Below are 19,087 nucleotides of genomic sequence, written 5' to 3'. Positions count from 1 at the left end.
TCCAAAACTTGCGGCCGTTGCTTGCTTATAGCACTCACTCTCTTAGCCACATCACTAGATTTTACAGCCTCCTTATTAGGGTGGTCCTTAATGGGGGTCGAAATTTTTTTTTTTGAAATATTGGGCTCTGACCCCCCGCATGTTCTTATATCGATAAAAACACACTGTGTGCAATTTTGAACAATTTGGATAATATTTAGAGGTAGCTCAACGACTTTGAAATTTCCCAAAATGGTCAAATTTTGGCAATTTTCGAGAAAAAACGGAAATCTTAACCCTATGTGTACGGCGTTTTAGAACATTCAATTTCAGTCCATTGCTTATAATTGTAACACAAGAAAAGTTACAAGTAACTTTGTACACTAGGTCTGATATAATGTGCGAAAAATCCTTATTTTTCATACCAAAATTTCAGAGGCCTTGAGCGACCTCTAAATATCCTTTGATTTTGATGAAACTTTGCCTAATTACGTTTTGTATATATTGGAACATATTCAAGGGGTCAGAGCATGAAATTTTAAAAGTCGAAAAATAAGGACCACCCTACTCCTTATTCTTTAGTATCGTACTGATCGTAGATTTAGCCATGCTGTATTCCCTAGCAAGATCAGACACTCGCACACCTCCTTCATATTTTGCTATTATTTCTTTCTTAAATGCAATAGTTGTACGCACTACTTTTCTTTTTTCACCTGTAGCAACTTTGCTGCTTGCACTGACTTTCTTCGGAGGCATAATTAGGGGCTAAAACACTTCGTACACCTATATTAAAAGCGAAAGCAAAACGAAGCACGTCCGCACGCGATAACAGTCAGTCGCGAAAAGAGTGATCTACACCCGTACGCCGCTTAGCATCGCACCCTAGCGTACGCACTCACGCATTACCGGCGTTCGAACTCCGATTATTTTGACCGAACAGCGAAGCAAGAATTTCTCTAAATTTTTGGTCAGACTCCGATTTGTTCGAATTGAGAGGCGTTCGAAAACCGAGGTTCCACTGCATATGAAAAAGTGATGATAGCATCTTACTTTGCTCAACAGCTCAAGGAGGGCAGATTGGTCTGTGACGTCCAACGAGTCCTTGATGACACGCAGCAAGTTATTTAGGAAGGCAAAGCTCACCTGTAACATGGAATTGGGGGTAGGATGACTTTTTGCTTTATAATCACAGAGACAAACTTTATGCATTAAAAAGTATTCATCAGAAAAAAAAAATGACACCCCATCCAGTATTATAATTAGTTATGCCTGCTTGGAAGATCAAAATGCCACAAGGGACCTTGATCATGTGACATAACTGATGATTTATTGATGCAATAAGTATAAATTGATGAGGTCCTTTTGCTATGTTTGCATTCAATCTCACCAAGCAAAGCTCACTGAGGTTTGCAAACAGCCTCCAGGCGTCGATATCAGCCAGGCAGGTTCTCATCTGCAGGTTTGTGAGCGTAGACAAAAACACCTGATGTGACAAAGGAGGCGGGAAATCGGCTTAAACGCACTCTTGTTTGTAATCCGATGCGACAGTAAAAGTAACAGGTTTCGGGTTTTTGTTTGGCTTTGGCGTGTTTATTTGTGGACCTATATGTGTGTGTGTGTCAAGAGACATTGTATTGAGAAAATCACCTCTTTGAGGACCATGAGCTGATCTAGGAAGTAAACACACTCGCTGGTGAAGAGCTCCCAGATGGCTTCTAGTCTTTTGAGGCCCAGTGGGTCAGAGGTGGCACTTGACTGGGAAGACTGGTCCTGCAGAAACTCAGCGACCGAGTAGTCCTGCACAAAAAAAGTCCCAAAATTGCATGCGAGATACTAGTAAAAGTAATCTCATTTCCTATCAAAACTGTCACTTTCTGTGAAGTTCTTCTTATCATGCTGATCCACTCAAGCATGCAAGTCATTGATATTTTTATGCTAGAGGATGAGAATCTAGAAAATCAGGTTCTCACACAACTTATGTCAGAGAAACAAACTTTACTGGACACAGATACCGTTTTGGAAATCTGTATATGTTAGCATTGAATATCACAGCCATTAAAATTCTCTCGCAACGCCAACAAGACATGTTTACACAACAAATAATGCTGCCGACTGACGTCATTTCTCACCTTATACTTTTGAAGGTCACAGTTCCGCCAGTCCTGAATTTGTGTCGATGAAAGATAGCCTTCAATATCAGACACAGACACACTTGTTTGGGACTTCCCTTTTGTCTGGAAGTTAAAAATCAGTGAGACTAAAGTTAGAAATTAAACTTAGCTTATGAGTAACGCAGGTATTAAGCTTTAACTCAAGAGTTGCGCAGTTTCAAAGTTTTGACTTTCGATTTAAACTTTTCAATCTTTGAGACAGTGTGGAAAATAAAATCGAGAGAATCAAAGGAAAGGAGAAAATGTGTGTTAACTAAACAAAAATCTTATACATTCAGGCCTTGTCTTCCATTACCAAAAATTCAACTGATCGATTTGGCTCAAGTTTTATATTTTCAAAACAGGAAAAAAGGATGAGGACTGAAGAACCAAATTAAGCTGCTTTGTAAGTGGGTCAAAGAACTTTGTTGAAACCTGAAAAACAAATACACAAAACCACATCAACGGTAACTAGAGAACAAAAAAGACTTACAGTGCTACGCCTTGAAAAAGGCCACTTTGACTTCTTTGTATCTGCAATAATAAATAGAACACATGCTCGATTTCAAAGGACAGTGAATTGTGAAAATGTGCACATAAATAGTAATCCGACAATAAATTGGCCATTGACAAACTTGTCTGAAAATTATTTCATACACAATCATGAAGCATTTACTTGTTGTTGTACCTGAAAGATGTTTACACTGACACGTGAGAAGGAAGTTCAAAGAAAAATGATGTTTGTTCATCCGCCAAAAGGTACAATAGGGACTATTATTTGGTTCTTTATTTACCAGAAAAGTTATTCAGCATGTCAGCAGCTCCATTGGATACAAACAGATCTCCAGGTGAAACATCCAAGCCAGGTAAACTGACCACTACAGAGCTACGCCTCCTTTCCTCCAGCCTAAAGCAAAGAGAAAAATTACACAAGGCCATAATTTTGCTGTATTACATAAAAGCACACAAATGTGATATGCCTTTTGGATTAGTCTCGTAACATTTATGCAACAAGTAACGCAGGCTCGATAAGAGTGGATACTTCCTGTACGTCAGGAGGAAATAACTGAATTCTTTTTGAAATGCCAGCGAAATGCCATGTGCACCATAAGCAAATTGGCTATTCACAGCACACGTGGGGCAACGTATTTCCACTTTTATAGCCTTCTGACAGAGCTGAACATATGGAAATTTCAAAGCCATTGTGTTGAAACAGGTACGTCTTCAATTCTAAAAGTCTTCAGTCTCCTTTTTGGTAGTTGGTTGGATCCCTCAACCACTAGGGCGATAGGGGCACCATTTCCTGTGGTCCTTGGGCAAGTACAGCCTGGTTACAAAGCCATACTTCTGGCTATAGGAATGGGTTGGGCTAGTTAGGGCTGTTGAAGTCAGTTGTCATTTTCCTCAAATCAAAGCTCAAGATCTTAAATATAATCTGTGCTGTGACAGGAAAAGAGTAAACAGGTGCCTATCATAACAAATGTCAATCAGTTGTGCCTTACAGATCATAAACCAAGTCCGCAGCTTTACAGGTTGGTTCAGTAAGAATTTTTTTGTACTTTTCAAACTTTAAACATTTACACAATCTGTGTTGCAAAATATTTCAGTGATTTACCCATCTATATTCACCGAATACAGTAATTGATTCTACCCCACAATTCAAAATACCTGATCATTTAAGTTTTAAATATTCAAATTGAAACAATGTAAACATGAGCATATGCGCCAGAATCTGCACACTTGTTTTTTGAAAGTTGACTGAAATTGTAATAGTTTAGTAATTTAATGTTTTTAAAGGCTAGTATTATTGTTGGTCATTGTTGTTGGGCTTAGAAATTAGCGTACACATGTCAAAAGTCAAAGGATTCCCCATTCCATATGTTCCATTGTCCCACACTCCTAAATGCACAGCATTCTGAGTCAATTTTGATCATGATTATTTGTATAGGACTTTTCACACAATAAAATGCAACACAGCATGGTGTATAAAAACCATGTACCTGAACATCCCAGGCTGTCATCTACACACACACAAACAAGGATTGTGCCAGGTATTCAAGTCATGGGACGAAAGAAGGCTCATCCACACTAATGATATCAGCAGACAGCCGCAAGAATACGATTAGATTGCGTATGTGGAGTATGATAGGAATTGATCGCCACCCGTTTTTAATCCATCATAGGAGGTGGCTATTGTACATTTTTTTAAGACTCAGGAAACAGCAAGCCACACCTCAATTTTCTCTGAGTAAACTGTGATTAGTCCTTACTTGATTTGAGCAACTGTGACATAATTCTCACCCATTGAGCAAGGGTCAAAATGGCTGACAACTGAGATGAATTAGAAAGGTGAATTTTGATACCTGCTTCAAATTTCATAAAATGATTTACAGATTTCTTCATTAAGACTAGTAGACATAAATGTACATCGTGTGAGAAAAACCTTTTGGGTCATTTTCCAGGTACGGCGCGATACTTGATGACAGGTAAGGATTGTGGGATGTGCCATGATGTAACTAACAAGTATTTTATCCCTCAACTTATCCAAGCAAACAGGCTAGTTTTCCAGAAGGATACGTTCACAAGCCGCAGCATGACAGTTGGTCAATGACCCTTGACAGCTCTCTGTGATTTCATTTCCCCAACACCAACAAAAGGTTCAGAGATACAAAACTGATGAAAGAAGCTCATTGTTCTCAGTTCACTGCAAACATCTTTATGGAAGCACAATTGCTTTACTGAATACAAAACGCAAAACAAAGCTCCACTTACACATTAGACTTGGTGTGACCGACAAACCCGGGCGGAAGCACAGAAAAGAAGAACCACACCAGCCTTACCTCGGCTTGTGATAACATGCAAAACCATCACTGCCTATTTTTCTCTTCCTCAAAGCGCACAATGAGCTCTAATGTTACAAATGCCCGCAGGTGGGAATCGGATAACTAAGCGGCATTCACCCTTGTTGACCTCTGATGGAACAAACTGATCCTTTCAGGTAAAGTAAAAGAGTCAACGTTACAAGGAGATAACCGAGAGTGGGCTTCAGCACCTGAAGAACATTCAGGCCTCATGAGATTCAGAAGAAGGGCACGAATGGCCTGCAAATCAGGTCAGAGCGAGTGCGTGCGCTTCATTCCGCAACATCCTCACAATGACACGCTGTTGCTTTGTGGACACTCAGAAAGCCTCCTCTGTGTCCACTCAGACCCCTTGTAAAAGTGCCCATTTTGTCCCCTGTTCAACAAGAGAAATAATGATGCCCGTAAACAAAACCCACTCCGCAGATACCTCCGCAGGGCTCGGCTACCGTAAGCGGTGTAGCGCTAGCGTGTAATTAAAGAGACAATAACTGCCTAATTATCCAGCCAGGGAACAGGCCAGCCGCCCATTAGGAGGAGTGTGGGTGGCAGTGAGAGAAAACAGCATTAATGAGGGATTGTCTAGTCTGCACAGAACCATGGGACTCTCAAAACTTAACTGTGGTCTACTAACAAAGACATGAGCTACAAAGAACGCGCGACGGGGCTTCCTCAAACAAGGACTTCCCCTCATCCTTGCTCACAGGCACACGATGACATAAGGCAAGGCCCTCACGTGCTGCTAGAAGACAGGTCGGATTATGTCTTTGTGCCGACGGCCAGTCACAACACAGCCAACTCATTGTGATAATTTAGACTTTTCAGAAAGAAAGAGGACGGATATATTCACACGTCACATTTAAATGGGTATGACACCAGCACAGCATGCAAAACACTCACCTGTCCGGCCGATGCTCCTCCACCTGCAAAGATAATGTACAATTTGAATCAAGATAGACAAACGGTTAAGTTTAGCTCTGCAAATACAATAATAATACTGTGACCCATACGCTATACAACGACCGGGCCGCGGACCGGTACCGGGCTGTGGGTCATTTTTCTTATGCTTATACACGCTCTTTTGTTTTAACTTTAATTACACCGAGGTTATACAGCAGTACTGTATATCACCCTAATCGGGCAATGATTGGTCAGTCGACAAATATTACTGTCCTCATTTGCTTAGCTCTGGATGCACTGTGAATTGAACCTGGATAGCGGTGGTGAGAGCACCAAATCCTAACCACTAGCCCACTAAGATTGTGGATGACAAGGGAAAAGGTATCAGATATTATCTCGTCAGACCATTTTTACTTACAGTTCCACTTAGCACAACAATGTAAGAGTATTACAGAAACAAGTTCAGCCAAAACAACTTTTTACAATGTAGTACCGACAGTAAAAACTGTGTGATGATGAGATAACATCTACCTAATCTAATCTAATCCTTTGTCATCGGGATCCTTAGTAGTCTAGTGTTTACACATTGGATTTTGAATGTTTTTTTCTTATGTGCGGCTGCTTCTCAAGGTTCCTTAATTGCCTCTTGCTGAAGTTCTCAATTTTTCATTGCTCTCATGTAGCTGTTAGATCAGGGGGTTGTGTAATAATTGTCTGTAGTCTGTACAGCTTTTTGAGACTTCTTGTGATTAAGGGCAATACAGATAAACATTACCTGACCTGGGCCAGGCTGCCAGAATTTAGTCAGGCGCACTGGTTCGTGGTACAGATAAGGTTGCAGACCAAAGCTCTACAACATACTGTTGGGCAATAAAAATATGTATACATTTATATTCATTCAAATGGTAAATTCAATTCATCCCTGCCTTCTGCAGAGGAGCGTGATTTTCCCTCAAAGAATTCTTAAGTTTGGCCCCAATCGGTCCTGGTGCTTTTGCACTGTTATTTCTTGTGCCAACCCTGTCAGTTGCTAGTGTGAGCAGCTAGCATGAGCGGCTAGAATGAGTAACTAGCAGTACCGACGCTGGTGTCATTAGTGTGGAGCATCAGCTCTGCTCAGTGGGTGCATTAATAATGCCATCAGGCCAACTTAATCGATGTTTGGTTAATAAATCTTCACAACTGAAAAAGGAAGCCCATTTGTTTCTCATTATCATATAAATGTGCTTTTTGTCTCCTGTATGAGTCCATTATTGAATAGCAAAGTGTAAAAGAGCAGCACGGCGGAGCAGTGGTTAGCACGTGTGCGGCACAGATCTGAGGTTGTGGGAACCTCCTGCGTGGGTTCAAATCCAGCTCCCGGCCTTACTGTGCGGAGTTTGTATGTTCTCCCCGTGCTTGCGTGGGTTTCCTCCGGGCACTCCGGTTTCCTCCCACATTCCAAAGACATGCATTTCAGGTGGATTGGCCGGTCCAAATTGTCCCTAGGTGTGAATGAGCGAATGAGTTGTCTGTCCCAGTGTGCCCTGCGATTGGCTGGCAACCAGTTCAGGGTGTCCCCTGCCCACTGCTTGCTGGGATGGGCTCCAGCACCCCCGCGACCCTACTGAGTATAAGCGGTGAAGCTGATGAGATGAGATGAGAAAATGTAGCCCTATTGGCAGCAGCATTTAAGACAATTAAAAAAAAACGTGCAACAAAATATAATTTACCGCACCAAATAACCTTTGATCAGCTCAGAGCCAAGAAAGGTTAATCATTTAGAAAATAAAATCTTGAATTTAGAGGTGCTCGAATCAAAAGGTTGGGCTGTACGTCCTTATATTCCAGAGTTTGAATGAAATGAATGAAAACTTTATTTCGAACATTAATATAAAAACAGGACAAAAACAATGAGTCAACAACAAAATAATGGCACTTAACAAGTTCGAAAAAGGGTAGTCAGAAGCAGATGCTCATTTTCCCTATTTTCCCTATCTTCCCTATTAAATACATTTTATAAATCCTCTTCTCCTCTTGTGTCTGATATAACAAAATCTCATGGATATACTTATTACATAGGTCAGATATTACTAATTATAATAATTACAAAAATCACATTTTATACACTAATCTTCATAATACCCATCCCTCAACGTCATAATGCGCCTAGTTACCAAATCTCACCGCGGCACCAATGATAGTAACAACAATAAAAATAAACATAATATTTATAATAAGTTATGATATAATAATAGCAACAATAACAGGTTAACCATAGTTTTAAACGCAGTATTTCCAATCTCACTCATATCCCATTTTCTTCATCCCTGGATTTCGCCAGTAATGGTTTTTTGTATTTAAATTTGAACAAATGATTAGTTGGACATTGTTTGATCTCATCTTGTAAATTATTCCAAAGTTTGACTCCACACACAGCCACACACATACTTTTCCTGGTTGTTCTCACCTTTGGGATTTTGAATTTACTACAGCCCTTCAAGTCATAATTTCCCTCTTTCCAAATGAATAATTTCTAGATGTTTTCTGGAACCATGTTTTTGTTGACCTTAAATAACAGTTGTGAAGTGAAAAAATTTATTGAATCATCCATTTGTAATAATTTGGACTGCATGAATAAAATATTAGTATTATCCCGAAATCCTACCCTGTGTATGGAGTTTCACCTCTGAAATTATTGCCGATGTCCAGGAACTTAAAACCAAATCAATTTTAATTAGAATTCCTTTTTCTGGGAAGTAGGGTGAAGAAGGAAAATGTATTTCCAATTATGTCCCACATGTTTTTCTTGGCCCAGCTGGAACCCATTTTTAGCTTTCTTCGCAGGCAAATGCCAAAGAAAATAAAACCTGGTCAGAGGTAAACAACCCAATGATGGGACTTTGTCTTACATTGCACTCTACATTCCATGGGCAACGTAGAGTGCTCTTCTAACCAATGTCGCCATTATATCACTTTCAAAGACATTCAAATTTGAAACACTGTTTTAAGTGGTCGCTCCGGTTAAAAAGCCAGACAATATCTGAGGAGAATGTCGGCACTCTCCTGAGAATGCGACTGTGTTGAATAGCAAGAGCTGATGAAAAGATCTCCTATTATCTTCTTCCATCGCTCAATGACCCTTCCATTATTAGAGGACTGCCGACTGCCGTGAATGGGGGCCCAGGGAGAACACTTCCCAGGCCTCTGCGGGCAGTGGGCTCGGTCCGACCTGTCAGTGCATGTAACTGCTGATTCATTGGCTGTCAAAAGCTTGCATTGTGGTTGACCACCACAGGGGGCAAGGAAGAATGAGCCCGAACGGACTTCTACAAGGGAGGAATGTGTAACAATTTCATTTCCAGCCGGTGGATTAAAATCCACACTGGGAAGACTGCACCACATAGCGAGCCTGAAATTTAAGGGCTCCGGGGTCAAGTCCCTCGAGTGGTATCGATTTAGGTATCAGAGTGCCGCTCTCCACCTGCATCTTTTGAAAGCAGGGGTCAGGAACCTTTTGACTCAAAGAGCCACGAACGCAAAATATTTTGATATTTATTTAAGGCATAATTAACAAAACCTGCTCTCCAGACAAAAGCAAATTTTTTAGCGCATTTTATTTGACGGAGTGTCATTTGATGATTTGATCAGATCTATGAAATAATGCCAGAGTCCCATAAAAACAAATATACCACTATAAGTAACTGCGGGAGAGGGACAAATTTAGAAGTACATTGTGTAATGTTTGATCACGAAGACAGCGTGGCAGCAAGGTGCCAGACAAATATGGCGGCGACCTATGAATATCTATAACTATTAACATAGGTATGATCATTTATTTTTGCCTATCATTCAAATCAATGTTTTCTTTGTACCATTAGGAGGTACTAAATATTGCACACTGTCCCTTTAAGATCTTGAAAGCTATTGTGACCATCAATTTTGTCATAATTTCAAAACCAGTTGTGTGAACAGAGATCTTTCGTAAAAATGTCAGAAAATACTGCAAACGCGATGGATACGAATGTGTCCTTCAACTATGTGACAGCTATGTGACCACCAACCCCTACTACTCACCTAATCAAATACGTGGCTGGCGGGGGGTTCTCCTTTTTAGGTGTTTACAGTTTGTTCATGTCTCAACAGTGGGCATACATCGTTTAATGTGCTTCTATATACAGGATTCCATGGTGACATACAGCCAAACCAGGGTTTGTTGGTGTAGCACCTTGACTGTAAACTGTAGTAGGAAATATACCCTCTATATACTGGACCAAATCATGCAATCGATGTGTTGCTTTGGCTTTATATTTACCAAAATTTGATTGATGCAATGAAGATTAGCATGTCTGCATTTTAACTCCAAGCCAGATTTACTTATGAAGAGCCGTATTGCTTAGTTTGAAGCAGTTGCAAGATCCATCTATGCAAGAATATTACAATGTGTTTGACAATATCTAAAAAAGTAAATTCCCTTAAAAGTGTTAGGTGAATGCCGCATCAAAAGTGGAGAAAGTTGTTGGTAGCCTTTTAATGGTAATAAAAAGAAAAACTCCCAAACACTATCAGAAATGGAATTATCACCAAGATCTAATTAACTCATGTCCAGGCATCAATTAGTGTAGAAGCAAAGTTAATTGTCAATCGTCCTTACACAAAAGTGTCAACATCACCCTACAACACGGATCTCTATATTGCAGTAGATACCCAGGTTATGGCCGCCAAGCCTTACGATGCAAAATGTTTTTTCAGCCCCAGTTTATGGCAATTTCTTCACCATACAGCATTACCATATTGATTTTGTGTGCCCGAATACTAGAAAAAAATTCAAACTTTGTGGCGTTTCTGCATATGACTGTGCAAGGCACATGCCCCATAAGTCTCTCAGATGCCTGTCTGCTAATAGTGTTCTGCTATTGGTTTGTGTCACGACCAGTGTTCCCTCTAAGCTGCAAGCGTGTGCAATTGCGCACTGCTCGCACATTCTCAGCGCACAAGAAAATCTAGCCAGCGCACAAAAATGAGGGCTCAAAATTACTAATTAAGAAGCGACTTAAGTCAAAGTTACAGTGCATGAAGGTAAAAATACACGGGTTCCCCTGACCTTGTGTCCTAAATGCGGTATTTTGAAGTCGAGTCGAAGTAGAACGAAGTTGAGTAAAGTTAGTAGAGTTTGTCGAGAACCGGCTTCTTTGGCTCGGCTCACTAAAAGGAACCGGCTCTTTCGGGTCCTAAACGGCTCTTCAGGTTGTTTTTGCTTCTTTAATCCCAACATGACCAAATATTATGTAAAATTATGCACAAAATGACTTAAAGGAATGGGGGAATAGAACAAAAAAGAAAATAATACCAAAATGAAAAAGTAGTGAAAAGCTGAGAAAAAAAGAAACAAAAGGAAGAGAAAAAAAGAAGTAAACATTTAGAAAAAAGCCAGAAAAAAAGAAAAGAAAGAAATGTAGGAAAAAAGTAAATAGAGAACAAAAATAAAAAAGTAACAGCTCGGAAAAAATAAACACAATGAGATTTTTTTTAAAGGAATTAAAAAAAAAAGAAATAAAACACAGGAAAAAGAAGAAAAAGTTTGTGTTGCATTCAAATAATTTCCAATTATATCAAGTGAATCTTGTTGCCAACATTGTACTTCCACTAAAAAATGTGATTAAGTACAGTTCTATATCTTGCAACCGACTAAACAAAAAATATTAGTATTATGCGACAAAATATATCAGGAAAAATAAGAAATGGAAATCTTGTGAAAGAATTGTAAAAACGACAAATGACGTTTGTAGGCCGTACAACTTTTGCAATTGTACATGAGTCAATTCATTTATAATTTGCAAATAATTTTGCATTGCCAGAAACGCAGCAAAGTGTAACTTGATTAATTAATTGATTAATCGTCTTGCCACACTTGGGATTATGGTTGCTCACTGTTGTTTCAAGCGTTGCTCACCGACTTTGTGAGAACGCTCAGACCCGAGTAAAATTACAGGGAACATTGGTCACGACATGAAATAAAGATGCTTATGTGCTATTGGCTGAACTCCTACAAAAACGTTCTCTTTGTTCAGTTCAGAACCAGTGATACAATACTATATTTTATACTATATTTATTCACTGTGAGTCCCCCAAGGCATCAAAAACAAAGCCTGCGACTGAGAAATACAAAGAAGGTACAAGAATCGCTACTTTCGTTGCATAGCAATAACCGAGCTATGATCAGGACAATTATAAAGAACAAAGAATTTAGCACATCATTTACAGTAAAAGTTCTGAATTTGGGCCTTTTTATTTGTAAAATTATTTTTGCAATACACCATGCCTGGAGGGAAAAAGGAAAAACGTTGTGGACATTACCCAATGGTGGAAGACAAAACGGATATGGAGTGTATCCGTGTTCGTTTGCAAGCTCTGAAGATTGCACAAGCCAAAATATTGACGGGTTCACTGCTTCCACAGGTTGGTGTACACCTTTTCTTCCATTTATTTTCTTATATGGCTGTTTTAAGCCGTTTTAGGGGGTCAGCTTCAATGTGAGTACATACGGTAGTTTGTAACTAGAGTTAATTTCAATGTTCAAAATGCACTTCTTTAATAATCTTTAGTAATCTAGGGGCGAATGCAATCAATTTTAAAATGAAGTAACTAACAACCAGGGTTGGGTAGGGTTACTTTAACTGGATTACTTTCAATTACTTCTGGATTACACCAATACCAAATATGCTAAGAAAAGACAAAAGAAACTAAATATGAATAAAATGATGACTCACAACACGTGGTAAGCTTTCTCTCCTGGCTTTGATCTCTGGCAAAACGAACATAAAATGCGACAGAAACAAAATGAAAATAAATCCAAACAGCTTGCCAACATAATTTTTGCCCTTCCATGTATTCCGTTACTCCCCAAGCCTGCACAAAATGTAGTCATTTTATTCCTATTTACTTTCTTATGTCTTTTATTAGCATATTTGGTATTGGAGTAATCCAAAAGTAATTGAAAGTAATTAAGTTAAAGTAACCCTACTCAACCCTGCTAACAACTGTAATTGCTATTTTTTTCAGTAATGCGCCTTACACTGATCGTAAAATGTCCAGACACTGTTGTGAGGCGTGTCAAAGTTGTGGATTTTTTACTCAGAAAAAAAGTATTTCTCACCTGTTGTTCTTTATCAGAGAATACAAAATCCCTAACAGGACTTGGATGAACACTGCGACATTGCGGCTTCACGGAAGCGATACCATTGCCAATAGTCTTTGATCTATGGGATCGGGTTCTCTGTCGGCCGCAGGCTGATATTGGCGAATGCTCATGACAGATCTCGCCGGCGGACAAGAGGGGGCTTGTGGCGAGGGGAGATTTCACTCTGTGTAAAGGTGATGACAGGCATACTGTGGAGGGTTCCTCCTGGGTGCTGGCCATCCTGGCAGCATCCTGGGAGTCGGACACTGGACGTCTGGTGCTCCTTATCCTTCTCAAGGTAGGAGATGTGGAAATGCGGCCCGGAGCCTGCCGGTCGAACTGGAAAAAAGGTGCGACGCTGCCATCGGGATCCAGCGGAGGAGAATGCCTCAGCTTGGAGTGTGTTCGCTTGAGGTCGATGTGCATAATCACAGGGTTGCTTGTTTGACACTCCTTGTGCTCGAAAGTGCCTTCGGAGGTTTGCGTCTCAGCATCCACCACACTCGATGTGACGACTTCATTTTCCAACCACTCGATGTAACTCCACTCTAACTTCTTTTCTACGTTCTCTTCTTTGTCTTTCATAACAACATGCTTGGTTGTAGACATTTTAGGCTCAGAGGCATTGTAGTGTTTAAGTCTTTCAGAGTCTAACGTTTAGGCGTCTGGGTGATTTTCCTCCTCTGATGAAAGCTCATATCCTGCGGCATTCCAAAACGATTCACACCGAAACTTCTTAAGGTCTTGAGATCTAGAGTAAGAAAAAAAAAGGTGATTACATACAGGCAAAAAAACAAAGCGAAAACAAAAAAAATTGTTGGGAATCACTATTCTTTGGCAGACAAGACCAAAAACAATGTTGAGTATTTATGCATGGCTCCTAGGGCTAAAAAACAAGGTTGAATGATTTTAAACAAAAAATAAACCGACCAAATTCATATTAAAGAGATAAAGAAAGAAATTGAGAAAAAGACAAAAGGAGAGAATGAGAGGGGAAGAGAGATAGATTGAGAAAGAGAGGGAGAATGAAAAAAAGGAGGGAAAAATAGGGAGAAATTGAGCGAGGGGGAGTGAGAAAGAGAGGAAAAAAGACAGAGAATGGAAGAAAGGAGAGAGAAAAAGAGAAAGAACGAATATAAGAGGGAGTGAGAAAGAAAAAAAGGATAGAGAAAAATAGATAAAGAAATGGAGAACAAGACAAAAGGAGAGAATGAGAGAGAGGGTAAGAGAGAGACTGAGAAAGAGAGTGAGAATGAAAGAAATAAAGAAAGAAAGGAGGGAAAAAGAGATAAAGAGAAAATGAGAGAGGGGGAGTGGGTCAGGAGGTAGCGCGCTCGTCTTTGGATCAAGAGATCGCAGGTTCGATTCCCGGCTCCTCCGTGTTACATGTCGAAGTGTCCTTGGGTAAGACACTGAACCCCTAATGCCCCCAATAAGCAGGTTAGCGCCTTACATGGCTGCACGGCCGCTATTGGGAAATGTGAAGCACACTGTAAAGCGCTTTGGGAAGTCTTGACCGCGAGACCAAAACAACAATGGCGGATCTACCTCACGAAAAGTTTGGAGTGCGGTAAATCTTTGTTAAAAAGGGATAACGACAATTTGGTGTCAAAAAAGTTTCGTCCCGGGGACGCAGGTTAATTTGACACGACGCGTCCCCAGCAAAAATCATGCGTCTAGGACGCAGGGACGCGGGCAAACCAGAACACTGCCAGGTATCAATAATATTACACAAAGTCTTGCAAAAATAAGAAAAAAAGGACTATTCTACATTCAAAAGTCCAGTACCTGTAATATTTCGGTAACATCTTGTGCTAAAAAAGTTTTCATTTAAAAAAAAAATAAAAAATTATGTTGTTTTAAATCTTAAGCAAAAATACATTAACTGTGATAGAAACTTGCATGTTTTAAAAACTTTTTGTTTGAGAAATTAACATTTATTTTACGTAACATTAGTCTCACCTAAAAGGCGTTCAGAAAATTCTCTGCCATCTTGCTGCTACAGGTACCCCCGAAAAAACTTGCAAAATGCTGGCCATGGAAAAGGAAAAGTGGGGCAGTTCGGTCACTTTGAGTCTCCGTAGTTTGTATTATTTTTTTGAGCTTTGTCGCACTCGTTTTTAGTTGCGCCACGTAATGCAGAGACAGCTAATACTCAAATATTATACAGTGTCCATTTAATGTTAGAGGAACCCCTCCTTGTTTACTGTACTGTTTTTTTCTTATTTATTTTTTTTCATTTTCTTGATGAACTGTTTTGCCTGTCCATTTTTGGGGAGGATTTTGACCAGGTGAAAACATATGTTGGCCTAGAGAGGGATGGGTGCCCCCAGGCTGTAGTTGCCCGAGACACACCACAGTCAGTGGTTAGGGGATCCAACCAACCAAGGAAAACTTTAAATTAAAAAAAAAAAATAGGATTCAGTTAGGGGCAGCATAGCGGCGCAGTGGTTAGCGCTTGTGCGGCACAGTTCATGTCATAGGTACCTGTCGTGGGTTCAAATCCAGCTCCAGACTTTCTGTGCGGAGTTTGTATGTTCTCCCCGTGCTTGCGTGGGTTTCCTCCGGGCACTCCGGTTTCCTCCCACGTTCCAAAAACATGCATTTCAGGTGAATTGGCCGGTCCAAATTGTCCCTAGGTGTGAATGAGTGAATGAGTTGTCTGTCCCTGTGTGCCCTGCGACTGGCTGGCAACCAGTTCAGGGTGTCCCCTGCCCACTGCCCGGAGATGGCTGGGATGGGCTCCAGCCCCCCCGCGACCCTAATCAGGATAAGCGGTACGACGAATGAGATGGGATGAGGATTCAGTTATTGGTCAGGTTTATTTTTATATCCTTTCTTAACAAAAAAATGCTCATGACAGATCTCGCCGGCAGACAAGAGGGGGCTTGTGGCGAGGGGAGATTTTCACTCTGTTCAGACTACATATTACTTATTATTTTCATATTAATTCTTGATGAGGTTTCAAAAATCGTATTTTTATTTAGCATTAGGAAATTGATATTTGACAATAGTTGGATGGTTTTGTGGTTTTTTTGTGGAAAACCTGATTCGGCCCAACCTCACCCAGACCCTAGCTCTGGGTGAGGCTCTGGCCAAAAGACGTCTTTGTTTGTTTGATTTTTTTTTTTTTGGGGTGGAAAAGCGACTGTAAACTTTTGAAAACAGAACATTGGACGAGGTAAAACACCACAACGACTATTTTGGGATTCAATTTGGTGCAACATACATACCTGTCAACCTGTACGTTTTTGCCGTACAAAGTACGTTTATTTTGCATTTTAAGACGAGTACGACGTACAAGAAAATCTCGACGGGAAAAAAGCAAATTTGTCAATGATGGGTACCATTCGGTATGCACCGACTATCAGGAAACGGCAAATCAATCAAGTCAAATGAGTTGGCCGCGGTAGCCTCTATCTCGGTATCGTTTTTTTCGTTGCAAACGAAGCGAGCGATTTGATGCTACGGTATGGATGCATCTGCCGCCTCGGATTTCATGTGGTATTTATGTAGTGAAAGGAAGTCAGTCTCTTTTTAGAAAACCGTTTTTTTTCCCCGGCTCAACTCATTAAACGGCTCACTTGCTTTGATGCATTATATTACGGATCATTATTGTTGTATAAGTTAGTATAAAAGGAGAAAATGAAAATGTACTGATTTAAAGTTATCCCTTTAATCAGTATATTACGAACAATAATTTAATACAGAAAATGAATTAATAATATGAATAAGAAAATGCATTGTTCTACTAAATTATATTTGCATGTATTTTTTCCTTCTACAGTGAACGTCCAAGCTACTTAATTTTTCTACTTATTTCATAATAAACCTCATTCATGTCGAGCAACTCAGTATCTCACAACAATATGTTAATTAACAATAAATATATGATATAACGAGGGCAGCACGGTGGAGCAGTGGTTTGCGCGTGTGCGGCACAGTTCTAAGGTCTTGGGAACAACCTGTGTGGGTTAAAATCCAGCTACCGGACTTCCTGTGCGGAGTTTGTATGTTCTCCCCGTGCTTGCGTGGGTTTCCTCCGGGCACTCCGGTTTCCTCACACATTCCAAAAACATGCATTTCAGGTGGATTGCCCGGTCCAAATTGTCCCTAGGTGTGAATGAGCGAGCGAGTTGTCTGTCCCTGTGTGCCCTGCGATTGGCCGGCAACCAGTTCAGGGTGTCCCCTGCCCACTGCTTGCTGGTATGGGCTCCAGCACCCCCGCGACCCTACTGAGGATAAGCGGTGCAGCTAATGAGATGAGATATAACGAAGCACATGTACAATGGAACATGTTAAACTACATAAATAAACACGTTTGAAAAAAATATGGTGTAAGATTATTTTGTATTTTGTAAGGGAAAATACAACATTTGGAGCTTGACAGCTAAAATCTGTTCTTATCTAATTTAGCGCCATAGCAAACGTCCAAAGGACATCGGGAGCAGAGTGAGGCTTGTCTTAAGAAAACCGTGCGAGCTAGCTAAAGGCAACAAAGTAGATTATTGTACAAGATTTATTCTATTACACACAAAAAACAGAGTTTAAGAGATGTGAAAAGGCGACCTTCGAGTCACGTAAACCGCTGTTAATACGGTTTGATAATTTCACCATTAAATCCAGCCACCTGTTCGATTCCCTCTCAACAAAGAAACCCCGCGACGTCTTTTGTCCTACCCCTGGCACGCGAGGCTGATTTACGTGGAATTCAGTCAAATATACTTACTTAACTGCGTGGAATTCAAACACCAGGACGCGAACTTTGAAGCCAGCGAAGAGAGACGCAAACACTGAGCGGGTATTGAAGGCGTCCTTTTATCGGTTGGTTGAACGCGGGGATAAAACCGCAAAAACCTTTCCAGTGATGATGAGTGTGGGAAAAATAAACACGTGAGATAAACAAATTAAGATGTCAGTGTGTCCTCGTCTTTCAAACAAAAATGTTACATAGATAAATGCGTGGCGTTCACTACACGAGGGCGTGGAGACTTTGGTAAGTCCAGGTGCGACTCTGCCAGTTTGGCAGTGGTGTGTCGTTCGCGAACGTAAGGGCTTTATGAGCCGACTCTTTCAAGTGAACGGCGGGAGCTAGCTCCCTTAAAAGTGTTTTCTCTTTTTCGCTTCAAGTTAAGTCAAATTTATTTATATAGCCCTTAATCACAAAAATCTCTCAAAGGACTGCACAGGATTACAATGATACAATTACCTGATCTTAAACCAACATACGGGCAAGGAACAACTCAAAACCTCAGCGTGAGGAAAAAGAGAAACCTTGAGAAGGGACCTCACATGTGGTATCCCCCTTTCAGGATGACCAGGGTGAATTACAATTAGCATTACAGTACACGAACATAGTAAACACTAGGTACCATGTTGAAAGTGCATGACAGCAGCGACGCCCCCAGCCTGTAAACTAGTCCAGAAAGTCTATGACGGCCACAACGCAGCTTCCCATCTCTGCCAGCTGGTCCATGCAGGCGTTCACATGCTTCAGGTCAAACGCTGGTCCGCTGATTCATCTCAAATCGTCCTTCTCCTTCATATCACCACCAGGAAGGCAGTTGGAAAAAGACAGGACAATACAGAATATGAGGTGGGCATCAATCATAAGCTTTGGAATAGAAGTGTGTCTTAAGCCTTGATTTAAAAACTTCCATCGAGGTTGCAGATCTTATCTCCGGAGGCAGGGCATTTCATAGCACCGGGGCCCGGATGGAGAACGCTCTCGAGCCTGCAGACTTCTTGGCTCTCAGATACACAAGTAGACCGGCATTGTTCGAGCGCAGACTCCGTGCAGGAACATAGGGGGAAATCAAATCAGAGAGATAAGAGGGTGCAAGTCCATGCAAACATTAATATGTTAATAAGAGAACCTTAAAGTCACATCTTAAGTGGACTGGGAGCCAGTGCAAGTTGGCCAATACAGGAGTAATATGCTCAAACTTTTTGGTCTTAGTCAAAAGTCTAGCTGCTGCATTCTGAACCAGCTGCAAACTTTTGATGCTAGACATCGGGAGACCAGAAAGCAATACATT

General features: G+C 40.7%; 1 protein-coding gene across 2 annotated transcripts in view; it reads right to left on the bottom strand.

The window, feature by feature from the left end:
* Positions 1–18,094, bottom strand: part of plekhg7 (pleckstrin homology domain containing, family G (with RhoGef domain) member 7) — a 44,260-nt gene extending 26,166 nt beyond the window's left edge. The window contains exons 1-9 of one of the 2 annotated variants that reach the window (XM_088339628.1): positions 17,779–18,094; positions 13,026–13,800; positions 5,891–5,913; positions 2,924–3,036; positions 2,623–2,663; positions 2,109–2,213; positions 1,627–1,776; positions 1,367–1,462; positions 1,030–1,122 (exon numbers count right to left, since the gene is read on the bottom strand). In XM_088339628.1, the coding sequence (XP_088195754.1) occupies positions 1,030–1,122; positions 1,367–1,462; positions 1,627–1,776; positions 2,109–2,213; positions 2,623–2,663; positions 2,924–3,036; positions 5,891–5,913; positions 13,026–13,658 (1,254 nt within the window). In that variant the 5' untranslated portion in view covers positions 13,659–13,800; positions 17,779–18,094. The remainder of the gene's footprint in view (positions 1–1,029; positions 1,123–1,366; positions 1,463–1,626; positions 1,777–2,108; positions 2,214–2,622; positions 2,664–2,923; positions 3,037–5,890; positions 5,914–13,025; positions 13,801–17,778) is intronic. The other variant, XM_088339627.1, reaches the window with a different exon arrangement.
* Positions 18,095–19,087: the final 993 nt, after the last annotated feature.

The sequence above is a fragment of the Urocampus carinirostris genome, chromosome 7, assembly GCF_059441175.1.
Source record: "Urocampus carinirostris isolate Australia breed hairy pipefish chromosome 7, RoL_Ucar_1.0, whole genome shotgun sequence".
In the NCBI taxonomy this organism is placed as follows: Eukaryota; Metazoa; Chordata; class Actinopteri; order Syngnathiformes; family Syngnathidae; genus Urocampus; species Urocampus carinirostris.
This window is presented reverse-complemented; position numbering and strand designations above follow the sequence as displayed.